The sequence below is a fragment of the Colias philodice genome, chromosome 3 (assembly GCF_061535455.1).
Source record: "Colias philodice isolate Cphi_HAF_F1 chromosome 3, ilColPhil1 Martin Lab GWU primary, whole genome shotgun sequence".
NCBI classification, from domain to species: Eukaryota; Metazoa; Arthropoda; class Insecta; order Lepidoptera; family Pieridae; genus Colias; species Colias philodice.
In genome coordinates this window covers 5,744,493-5,757,866 of record NC_143088.1, presented here as the reverse complement: position 1 = coordinate 5,757,866, position 13,374 = coordinate 5,744,493, and the positions used below count along the sequence as shown (strand labels likewise).

The 13,374-nt window shown below is 32.8% G+C and overlaps 1 protein-coding gene across 1 annotated transcript; it reads left to right on the top strand.

Annotated features, from left to right (window-relative positions):
• The first annotated feature begins 2,246 nt into the window (after positions 1–2,246).
• On the top strand, positions 2,247–13,242 carry LOC149489645 (glucose dehydrogenase [FAD, quinone]-like). Its single transcript, XM_089714339.1, has 7 exons — positions 2,247–2,454; positions 9,291–10,200; positions 10,668–10,884; positions 11,030–11,231; positions 11,318–11,529; positions 11,743–11,892; positions 12,566–13,242. The coding sequence occupies exons 2-7, from the start codon at positions 9,317–9,319 to the stop codon at positions 12,767–12,769; spliced, it is 1,869 nt and encodes a 622-aa protein (XP_089570465.1). The 5' UTR covers positions 2,247–2,454; positions 9,291–9,316; the 3' UTR covers positions 12,770–13,242.
• Positions 13,243–13,374: the final 132 nt, after the last annotated feature.

Here is a 13,374-nt window from a genome sequence, read left to right as displayed (position 1 = left end):
GGAAATAAATTGTATGGGAGCGTTTAATATAACATTTTTGGTTATTTCTCGTGTTATTTTTAAAAATTTATTATGGCCATTTTACTCATTTGGTTAAGTACTTTCGATATCAGTTTAAAGTTTTTTGATATCTGCAATAGTTACGGAATAATCGCTTGTGCACACTTAACGATTACACCCTGTATATAGGAACATCATATATCCAACGAAATGTACATATTAATTTATGCTAATTCAACATATTCTAAGACGAGTTCAACTACCTAAAAATACAATAAAGAACATAAGATTTAAGCAAATAGAAGGAATTTTTATAGAAGTAATCAAATACAAGTTATGGGAAAACACATATGAAATCATGATAAATATATAGTAAGCATTGAGTGAGCATTAGATGTAGATAAACATTTAATAATACTATTCTCAATGACAAATGCGCAGAAAATCAACACGTTACATTGTTAACCTTACATCCAGATGCACTAGTATTTTTTATTTTATAGCGTGTCACATTAAGTTATTATACTTTTAGAAATTTTAATATCTATAGTCTATACTAATATTATAAAGCTGAAGAGTTTGTTTGAACGTGCTAATGTCAGAACTACTGGTCCGATTTGAAAAATTATTTCGGCCTATTTATCGAGGAAGGCTGGCTATATATCATCACGCTAAGACCAACTGCAGGAGTGGAGCACTGCGTGTAAAACCGCGGGGCACAGCGACTAAAACTTATTATCATAACAACAATAACAACATTTAACAATAACCATGGAAATTACGGTTTTAAATTATATTGACGATGTTCATATTTAAATTCATTTGATCATTACATTTCATAATTTTTAGAAGAATCAAGGCCAAGCCTGTGCATTTATGATAGAAAATAAACCTGAAAATGTATTTATAGATTAACTATTAAGATGTAAGTAATAAAATATTATTAACATTATTATCACCTCACGCTATAAAGCTGATAAATGATAATACATCAAATATTTACCGGATAATTTAAGTAGGTAATACGCGTAATATTGACTGACTCACTGGCTAATGTATTATATAATTATTATCATCCTTCTTACTTGCACATATTATTATATTAGATGTCTGTGCTTGCACGTTAAATCAAAGTATCTTATTTATATGAAGAAGAAAATAAATTGAAATCGGATATTTTTGTGACTTTTGCTGTTTAATAATGGATCAGACTATAAATAACTTTCGTAAATAAATCTCTGTCCCTGTTTTCCATTATTCTCTTAAGGGATGTAGAGAAAAGAATTGAAAAACACGAAATCGAATAATTAATGGTACTTAAATGTATTTTCGTGTTAGAGCTTGTGTACCTAGTTAGCAACTCACTAGCAACTCTTTTAAAAAAAAAATCATGATTGCATCTAAGTCAAATATGAGAGAAAATATTTTTTATTCTACTTTCTATCTATAGTTAAGTTTTCTTTAGATTGCAGACACAATAAGGGTTATCAAACCCAATACCAAGGTAATATTGCAATAATTGCTATATTTAGATTTCTATCATTTTGAAAGATCACCTGAACCTTGAAATTAATCTAGTATTTTTATTTACTCCCAAATTACATGGCAAATTGACTTTCTATTATTGGATGACTGGATGTATCTTTCACGGTCGAGAACTACTCGAGCATGACTTGAAGTTTAAAAATTAAAATTAAAATAAAATTATATTTATTTGCAAAAGAAGAAGAAGTAGTTGAATAAATAATGAATAAAAATAAGGAATTCGAAATGCAGCTAGTTACTGATCGGTCCGCAATTAAAAACGATTTTAAAAGAAAGTGCAATATGGTATAATTTAGAAAAAACAATATTACACACAATCTCTAATTACACAATAGTAGATATTTTTGAAGATTGAAACTACAAATTACACTATTTGTGCCATTAATTGGCACAGTAAACGAATTCTCAAGAGGCGAACTTGAACTAGACACGGTCTTGCTATATAGGCTCATGCTATCGCGAGATCAGCAATTGATTTATTTTATTACACAGTTAAATATTTTATAATACGATGTCATCGCAATAATGCAATCCACGAAGCATGACAGCATGCATTTTCTCAAAAAGGGCATGTCAGCTCGTTAAATGAATATATTTACAAGGTTTCCATATAAATAAGTTATCAAAAAATTTGGTAAAATATAAGCCTGCTAAATAGCCTATCAGTGGAGCCAGTCGATCTCGTCTTGTGGCCTTAAGTTTAAATTGAGTGGACGCTCATGTTCACACGACCAATCCTATATACGCCTTGGTGCGTGCGCGATGCGGGAAAAAATATTTGCCATTAATATATATTCTGTATCTGAACTTTTCATTATTCTGTGGGTAGCATCTGTGACTGGATGACCAAGTGGGATATACCGAGCACATATTGTGCTCTATTGTGTTTGTTTTAAATGTGTTCTTAAGGTAGGTAAGCAATTTTTATTATATTTTGTGTTATGAGTTACAAGAACCCCTATTAATTATATTTAAATGATTTTCATTTCGAGATGTAAGTAGGTAGCTACTTGGAAGAAGATAATAAGAATTGATTATAATAGATACGATTTGATTTTATCAAACATTATTTACCCAGGTTTGGAGGCAATTAAAGAGTAGACCGTACCCGTTTAGGCAATAAAAAAATTCAAAATTCATACATATTGCGATATTCAGTGATATAGAATCTATAATAAATTAAGAATTATTATAACTTAATGAAATACTGGAACATCAGTAATTTCCTTTTCTTTTACTTAAATATATAGAACTAGCGGTCCGCCCCGGCTTCGCCCGTGGTACATAATATTTACGTTTTCTCTACATAAAAACCATCCTCGTACTTCAAGGAATATAATAAAAAAAGAATTATCGAAATCGGTCCACCCGTTCTCGAGTTATGCGCTTACCAACACATTTTGCGATTCATTTTTATATATAAGACTAGCGGTCCGCCCCGGCTTCGCCCGTGGTATATGTTTACGTTTTCTCTATATAAAAACCATCCTCGTACTTCAAGGAATATAATAAAAAAAGAATTATCGAAATCGGTTCAGCCGTTCTCGAGTTATGCGCTTACCAACACATTTTGCGATTCATTTTTATATATAAGAAGATTATCGAGTACCTATCTAAACGACATGACATCACGATAAATAAATTATTATGTATCACAATTGTTATAACGGTGTTTTATTTACTTTTAAGACGTAGGTATTATTTGAACGAACCTAGCATTTTTAATGTTTATTATTGTGCATCTACAGTAATCATGTTTATCCAGTGGCTTTGTATTTATTGTACCCTAATTTATTTATTCAAAAATTGCAAAATATCTAATGTTGTATACATTAGATATTTTGCAATTACCTACTTTTCATCCTTAATAATAATGTACCTATAATTTTTGTAATAACAACTAAAATATTTTAAAATATATGTATGTATAGCAGCTTACTGGTAGAACTTGTCACAAGGACTAAAAACAAGCTAGAGGACCCTTTACGGTACGATTTCTCAATCGAACCAGTATATAATATAGGTATATGTGTACTAGAGTACCACTTAACGCATCTACCTCGACATATATTTGCTCTATGTTCTACTGAGACTACTCACATGGCATACCATCTCAATTACTCTATCCATATAATATTGGTCGATTGTGCATGCAGGTAACGTCGTAAAGTACGTGTATTCCATCGGTATATCTATTAATCAAGTACCTTACATGCCATAAAATAACTCTAAAGTATGTAGTATTGTTACTTGTAAGTTCAGTATCAGTTTCGAAATCGCAAATGTTCCACCATGATGTAAGAGTTGTTTTGAATTACTATACAAGGTTTCCAGGCCACAACTAGGTACAAAAAATCAAGGATAGCAAGGGCCAGGTAAAAAAAATTCAAAAATGAATTTACTTTCTCATTTTATAATTAAAAATAATAAATACTTAACTAATCATTTGTTTCAATAACATTTTAAACATCGACTCTATCTAACCGAACATTTCCGCCCATTTGTTGTTCTTTCAATGCGTCAAAAATGTATAATATGTGTAATAATACGAAATCCACAGTGCTCAATTATATTTGGCGTGTTAATTTTCAACTTCGTGATATTTAAAATTAATGCAGGAGTCGAATATGCTTCCGTAAAAATTAGGTCACGCTCACAGGTAGAGATAGTTCATAGTATGTTTACAGTATATTATCGCGTTCCTTAAAAACCTTCGGGGTGCCTTTATAGCGTCAACTTTCCCATTCTTACTGTGGTACATAATATTATCCCAAGCCTAAATTCCCATTATGGTAGGCCAAACATTGCTAAAAGTTATGGACGAACCCTGTAGCCTATAGGTAACTTTAATAAAGTCACATTTTTAGTCCGACCAAGATTTGATAGAAATCATAATGTTCTTGTTCATAACCTAGTATTATAATAAAATTATGTTTTGCTTTACTTAATTTTGTAATTTTTTATATTAAACGTAACGTAATATAAGTTCCTAGATATAAATATTTATATGATTCTATATTAATTTTTTTTACAATAATATTGTTTTAGTTTACGAAGAACCTTATCACGGTGATCGTGCAAATTAGATGACTATCATGTTTTCTGTATGGCCTTAACGAAACCTTCATAATAAACCTATTCTCGAAATAAATTTCATAATATATACAGTTTCCTGACCTTCATGACAACGTGTATTAATAATTAATATATATTACATTTTATAGAAACAAGAACTTATTATCTGATCATATTGAAAAAATGAAACATTTGCTTTAACTTTTAAATAGCATGTCTAATACAAATAGTAAATACTACATTTAATTAAACAATAATGAAAAGTCATAACTAAGTTCAAAATATATCTACCCTCGAGTTATTCATTCATAATTGTAACACAAACATAAATCCATTAATTTTTCATTCTACATATTTTTTTTATTCGTATACGTATATGTTATCGTATGTATAATGTTAGACAGCTATATACAAAGCAACCGTCGCGGTCGTTCCACCACTAAAAGTGTGAAGTCCCGTGTCGCCTAGTGGGGTATGGGGCAGATGCATTATGCATACATATGTTTCACTGAACGAATTTCTTTATGGAAAAGTATGTAGTTTATCCGAGATTTAGTCTGCAGGGAATCGACCCAGGACCCGCTGGCCGCCGTTTCTACCATCGCGCGTTATCCACTGTACCAAGAATCCATCATTATTATAGCATGATCGAATAAGTAAATTAAATGAATTTTTTTAATAACTTTAAAAAATATATCAGTAAATAAGAATGATAAACAATTAATATTTTGAACAAGGCTTGTCTTTGCTGTACCCATACATGCAGATAAATAACAGATGTAGAGTAGTTGAGCTAAATAAAGATTTGTGATATTAACGTGCAAGATAATTAGTAATTACAAACTGTTCGCCCCGGCTCCACCCGGATTATAACTTATTTTCCAAAATATAAGAGCTGAGTATACTATATTCGTCTCCTGGTTCTAAACTACCTCCAATTACTTACCAATTACAGCCAAATCGGTTCAGCCTTTCTTGAGTTATAAATAGTGTAACGAAAAGAACATTCTTTTATGGTATAGGTATTAAGAGAAATATTTTCTTTAGTTCGAAATCTAAAATAAATACATATATTACAAAATATAGTTCAACTTACCCTTAGTTTTAAGTAGAGATTTGAAATGAGATTTCATTTAATTTGAATAAAAATATAAATTAACATCAATTCTTGTATCTAAAAATACTTATTAGGTATTTGTCAACTTAAATTGCAAATAGGTACAGTTTGGGATTTCCAAACACTTTCAATAGTTACTCAGTTTAGGTGTACAGTAAGTATGTTTAAGTTTTCGTTTATAATAAAACTTCCTATTTATTTTATAGTATTGTTCGACTTGTAATTGTCTTGTTTTAATTGTGTTGAGTCTTATAAATGTTTCTTTCTTTACATAGACACTTATCATATTGCATTAATAAAAATAAATAAAATTACGTAAGTAATAACAAATAATAACAATCTTTGTTCAAATAAACTATATAATATATGGAAAGTAATGCCCGTTTATAAAATATGTAGTATGTTTTTCCTTTCAGATAATATTGAATCTATGGAACTAATCTCAATTAACAAATCCTTTAGATACAATTTACATAGGTATATTATGTTTAAATAAATATGTCTACTGCATACCAACAACATTTTTTTAAATTGAAGCATACAGCATCATAAATTCATGTTTCACTTAAATATTTCTCAGATTTATGTCAATAAAAAAAAATCTCTCGTGGCATTGAATATAATTAAGATAAAAAATGTTGTGTGGTTTTATGAAACCACGGTAAAAGTGAAACTGTTCGAACGGTTCCGAACACTGCTTTGTGTAGCGCATGTCGCGTGACGGTCGGCTACCTACTCGGCAGCCGCGATACACGCGACATGCGCTACACAAACCAAAAAGTTTGAGACGATGTAATAAAAGTTTCACTTTAAAAATAAGGATAAAAATATATTTTTATTTTCTCAAATCAAGCACAAAATCCTATCTACATTTTAATGTATGGTGATATTTTACTATGTTTTGCAATTTTTTTTGTTTCTATTATTATAGGTATATAGGTACAATAAATTCTTCGTGCCATTAGTAAGATTTTTCTATCAAATTGATCAAACATAATATTATTACGTAGTACAAAAGGTTGCTAATGTGCAAATAAATTGAGACAAATTGTCATAATGTGTTAAATAACCCATTCATTCATTTAGAATGTAAGGACACAGGAAGCGTTAGCTACTATTGAGTATTCTGAGACACAGGTCTCATATGTGGGTTTATAAGCCATATAATATAATCTACGACCTTGGCCAAGAGATGCTTGATAAAAGTTCTTTAAACTTTTTATATTTTAATATAGTTAAGTTAGTTTAATTTATTGAAGTCTGAAACCTCAAGCCATCCTCAACCACTGAGACCCAACTGCTCTAATAATACTTAATTGCATGATAATTTACAGTGCAACATAATTCAGTGATCTAAATATAGATACATATTATAAGTATAACGCTTTACTTATATATCTATACTAATAAATAAGGAAAGGTTTGTATGTATGTATGTATGGTTTTCACGCATAAACTACTGGATCGATTTTGATGAAATTTGGCACAGATAATCTTTAGACCCTGAGAAAGAACATAGGCTAACTTTTATTGCGAAATATGTACCACGGGCGAAGCCGGGGCGGACCGCTAGTTTTAATATAAAACACTTCGAAAACTCCAGGCCAACAGGCACACACTAAAAACATATTTGTTTGATGTCGTATTGACTTTAGCATGTATGTGATAATATGATCAGGCTTCTGTAAAGTGTAAAGTGATAAAGTCATTGTGTGTCGTTACTGTGCAGCGGTATTTATTCAAAATTGTTTATTATGGAGTTTCATGCTAGTATAAGAAATGAATTATACCTACTGCCTAACAATTATTATTTTTTCACAATTGCACCTGCGTAATGCTATATATAGGTAGTCATGTATTATGTAGGTACTTGGTTTTGGCTGCCTTGGAATAGGTATAGGGAAACCAAGGTATATCCCTAACTATCCTCGCTACATATTTTTTATTGTAGGTATTTGCGAATTACAAAGACAATTCAAATATGTATATGTATATAATGTACCTATAATGTTTATAATAAATCTGTATAGGTATAGTACCTATAGGTACATAGACGTTAAATATTTAAAAAATGGTTATGACGAAATATTTATCGTAGGCATGGTAATATTTATGTGACGTTATCCATAACAATTTACGCATTCTTTTGCATATAAATAATAAACCTGATATAATTTATACACTTATATCGGTATCTATACTACGTCACTTCGTTTGGGCATAATGCAAGCAACAAGGTCACCACGCGTGTTCTGATCAGCTGGTTTGAAGGTCATCTACATTACGTTAATATGTATTATGTGAATGTGGTGGCCTTGACTTTATACGTAGAATTATATCTTTTATTTATGAACAAGTACAAGGACAAGAGGAATGAATCGAATCTCTTTTTAGTTAAACAACTAGCGACCCGCCCCGGCTTCGCATGGGTGCAATAATGATACTAAATACACTACAGAAAAACTGTGAACGTTGTATATAAAAACATAGCGGCCCGCTCCGGCTTCGCACGGGTATAAAATAGATAGCCGGGCGGCCGGCCGGTACCGCCGCAAACGTTACGTCCCGCAATTTTTAAATCTGTAATATCTTCGAAAATATTCACTTAAATCATACGGTGTAAAAGGCCATATAGATCTATATTAAATGAACAATGTATTCAAGGTATTTAATTGGTTAAGGATTAATGCTGTATTGGTTAAAATCGCATCGAAAATTAGCCATCATTTGTCGTAAAAAGTAAATGACAAAAAAAAGTTATTGTGGGTTATCCATAAGAGATAGACATATACCATCGCGGACTTTTCTGTAGACCTTTTCAATGTGTATAATACTTAGTACATTATTTTGATAAAACTCGTAGGGTTCAGCCTGCGTTTGCAATGTAAGCGGAAAAAATGTAATTTTTTACGACATCACATTAGAAATCTCAAAAATAACAGTACTTCTCCACTATTTAATGGATGTTATTATATATATAAACCTTCCTCTGGAATCACTCTATCTGTTAAAAAAAACCGCATCAAAATCCGTTGCGTAGTTTCAAAGATTTAAGCGTACAAAGGGACATAGGGACATAGGGACATAGGGACAGGGAAAGCGACTTTGTTTTATACTATGTAGTGATAGTGTACCTATGGTGTACCTAAATAGTTTTCCTCACTAGGTACATACCTAGTAAGTAGGTAATTAGTATAAAACAAAGTCGCTTTCGCCGTCTGCGTATCTGTAATTCTGTAGGTACATATAAATTGGATATAGTAAATGAGAGGAAGATTTTTTTATAATTTACTAGGCTTTAGACAAAGCAGGTGAAACCGCGGGAGGAAATCTAGTTTTCAATTTTTTTTATGTAGACAAAGTTATTTAAACTAGCTACCCAAGCCAAAGTTGTATTGCCCCTTTTTCATGTTTTCTTAAAATAAAAAAACATAAAAACAATGGACCGGATTGGTAGAGCCGTTTCCCGGGTTTTACGCTTCCCAACACATGTTGCGATTCACTTTTATTATATAGATCAATTAATAATTAATGAAAATTGAAATTGTTTCAGAAATGAAGAAAAATAAATAAGTCGAAATGAAATCCTGTGTATTATTCGTAATTATAAGCAGCTTTTCGTTAGCTGGATCTCAAATAAATAACTTTTTTGATCTTTGGACCGATTTATTTCGACCATTACCTCAAAATAAGAAAGAAGGATTCATACCTGATTATACTCCTAAAGATAAACAAGATTTTGATTTTATTATTATCGGAGCCGGCTCGGCAGGATGCGTATTAGCAAATAGATTATCTGAAATAACAAAGTGGAACGTTCTTTTATTAGAAGCTGGTGGCAATGAAAATTTCTTTTCCGATATACCTATATTCGCGCCTTTTATGTCCATAACACCCATGAATTGGGATTATACGTCAGAGCCGGAGAAAAGAGCCTGCAGAGATCTCCGGGGCAATGTATGTTATATGCCTCGTGGTAAAGTACTAGGTGGAAGCAGCGTACTCAATTTCTTAATATATCAAAGAGGACATCCTGAAGATTATAATGACTGGGCTCGCATGGGTAACAATGGGTGGAGTTACGATGAAGTATTACCTTATTTTAAGAGATCAGAAAATATACGAATCAATGAACTGAAGAATTCAACATATCATGGTGTGGGTGGTTATATGGATATTGATTACGCTTCATACTCATCACCTCTTGACAATGCGTTCAAGGGTGCGGGAGAGGAACTCGGTTATGAATGGAATGATCCAAATGGAGAACGATTAATTGGTTTTTCAAAACCGCAAGCGACCATTCGCAATGGTAGAAGATGTAGTGCATCTAAAGCTTTTTTAGAGCCAGTCCGTTTTAGAAAGAATTTAAAAGTGTCAAAATTCTCAACAGTTAGACGAATTTTAATAAATTCTGACACAAAAGCTGCTGTTGGAGTCGAGTTTATAAAACATAATAAGAGGTAAGTAAGTTAGTTTGATTAACATTTTGACAATTAATTATTTACCTACGAAGTTTTAATAGTAACTACCTACCTGATCAAATTTAATTGTACGTAACCTGAGCAATTCAATTTGTACACTTATGGAAGCTTAATTATTATTAATTAAAATATTATATACCTACTAGCGGTCCGCCCCGGCTTCGCCCGTGGTACATATGAAAAATAGATGTTGGCCGATTCTCAGACTTAATACCCGATATGCACAGAAAATTTCATGAGAATCGATCCACCCGTTTCGGAGGAGTATGCAGACTAACATTGTGACACGAGAATTTTATATATAAGACTACCTAACAAAAAACGGTCAGAAATTAGTTTCTCTCATCTGAAACTTCTTATCTTATCACATGACAACTTTAATTACAAAAATTGAATGAAAATAAGAAGGAAAATAAATTTATTTAAAAAATTTCTTGGTATTCCAGACGTCGGGTATTTGCACGTAAAGAAGTAATACTTGCAGCGGGTACGATCGGTTCGGCGCAGCTTCTTATGTTATCAGGAGTAGGACCGCAAGAGCACCTCCTCGATGTTGGAATCAATCCCATAATAGATTCTCCTGTTGGTTACAACCTCCAAGATCACGTCACGTTCTCCGGAAATGCATTTATAGTAAATCAGACAGGACTTTGCGTAAATGATGTAAGTACGAAATTTAGAAATGGTTATGTAATCAGTAATAATATTATGTAAGTTATACTGATTGTATCGAAAATTAGCTTCTCGCGATGTATTATACTAATACGTAGTATATTATTATTAGTCTGTGATACTACATATTTTGCAGATGTTGGCTGCCTCGCCCACATCAGCAGCTGCTTACATGGCTGGACGAGGACCGCTCACATTGCCGGGCGGAGCTGCTGGTCTTGCTTTTACCCAAACTCAATATGGAAGCGACCTTGCCGAAGGACGTCCAGATATTGAACTAGTCATGGGAGCAGGATCCCTTGCAGGCGACTTTTTAGGAATAATTCGATCCCTACTTGGTAATATATCTACAGAATGAAGGTATTTAGACAGATACCTTATAATATTATAATGTTCTTTTTAAACGTTCTCATTACTTCTTTAGGAGTTACGGATCAGTTTTATTGGAAAGTCTACGGTTCTCTACCATTAAAAGAGAGACAGCAGTCATTTGCAATAAATCCAGTATTAATACGCCCTCAAAGTTATGGCCGGCTGACACTCAGGAGCGCAAAATTCGATGACCACCCTAAAATTCATCCAAATTATTTCGATCATCCAAATGACATGAAAGCACTGAGAGAAGGCGTGCGGCTTGTAAGTAACTTAATGTTTATTACAAAATGTAACCAATTTTGGTTCTAACTTCTTTCTCATAAAGAATAAAAAAAAAAAAACTTCTTTCTCTCGCTTGGAAACATGGAAAAGTTTACAAAAAAACTAACAATGCGAATGGAGTAGTGAGCGTGAGATTTAGGTATGGTCGATAGGTGTGCTTTTAATTGCAAATGCAAAATTATTTTTTTACAGACTCAAAAAGTTATTAGCACAAAGGCGTTTCAAAGATATGGGACAAGGTTAAACAATGTTCCATTCCCAGGCTGTGAACATTTAGAATTTGATTCTGACGAATATTGGGAATGTGCAATAATGCAAACATCAATAACGTTAGACCATCAAGTAAGTAACAAATAACTAGAAACTAATCAAGGATATAAGCATGCAATTTTAAAAACAATGTCTGAACATACAAACAAAGAGCGCCAATTTAGCTATTAAGGCGATTATCACACTACAACGCACCACACAGCCTACTTCACAGCAGAAAGCGTACACCGTCTTCACCGGCGAAGACGAGGTCCCTTGTTCCGCGTTCCCGCGTTCCCGCGTTCACCCGGGTGAGCGCGCGTCCGACTAGGGCCCTTCCGGCCAAGAGATTCCCGTCAAGGGGGGACGCCCTTGCGCATGTCTCTACCAGGGTGAACCTTCAGTTTACCCACGCGTCCGCGTTAAAATGTAGAAGCCCTTCTGGCTAACATCGAAAGACACCATACAAAAAAAAACAGCCTACCTCGTAAAAATACAGACATTCCAACACACAGAAAATACAACCACGTGAGTTCATACTTCATGCAGATACAGCGCCTACAAACGTAAAAAAGTGCGTAAAAGACACGCACGATGTACTCCCGCAAGTACCCGCGTAAGTGCTTTGAGCCTTTGACACGTAACAGGCAGTGTGATAATCACCTTACGATAAAACTCTGCACGTCTTTCTCAACTAAACCAACTTTAGAATCCTTCGATGAAGTCAAAAGCAACTATAAATATAATGCTCCTTATAAATTTTCAGGTGGGGACCTGCAAAATGGGGCCGGCTAGAGACCCCAGCGCTGTGGTAAATCCTCGCTTGCAAGTCAAAGGAATCAGCAATTTAAGGGTCGCCGATGCGTCTATTATACCTCGTATACCTGCATCACATACACATGCCCCTGTTGTAATGATCGCAGAAAAAGCTGCAGATATGATAAAAGAAGACTGGAGACATCTTCTATAAATGTATAAATTGATATGTTTGAATGCGTACTTTGGCGTTAGGTTCTGAAGACAATAGGGGATGAATCTTAATTCATCTAAGAATTTTTAATTGCTAGAGAGTAAATTGAATGCCATAACCTAAATTTGTGAGGACACCATTAACATAATTTTTTAAATGTACAATATTATCCCTACTTTTATCATTAGATATAAAGAAAGAAAGAAAAATAGTAAAGTAAAGTATGGGTATATGATAAGTTAGGGAATGTGTTCATAAGTAATAAGACAGTGTGAGTAATCAGCTAAATGCTTATGTTGTGATATAGAATTCAGTATCATACAATTATATTCAGAAACTGACGCTGGCTATGAAATATACATAGAAAATGGAATACATGTTTTAAAAATATATTAGAAAGTAAGCTATGATTTAAAATCAATTAGTAAATAATGCTAGTCAAATGAATAAAATGTAATATAGTGTGAAGATCAATAAATAATAAATAATAAAATATAAACAGACTATTGTTATTTAGAAATTTCCGACCCCTTTTCTAAGTTATTTAGTCATCAGCTAAATGCTTATGTTGTATCAAAAGTTAGAAACTGGCTCTTGGTTCATAT

Bases quoted from the DNA above. Each gene is read 5' to 3' on its own strand.
- LOC149489645 (XM_089714339.1), top strand. From the start codon at position 9,317: ATGAAATCCTGTGTATTATTCGTAATTATAAGCAGCTTTTCGTTAGCT. The intron at 10,885-11,029 runs GTAAGTACGAAA...CATATTTTGCAG, and splicing joins CAGGACTTTGCGTAAATGAT to ATGTTGGCTGCCTCGCCCAC. The intron at 11,530-11,742 runs GTAAGTAACTTA...ATTTTTTTACAG, and splicing joins TGAGAGAAGGCGTGCGGCTT to ACTCAAAAAGTTATTAGCAC.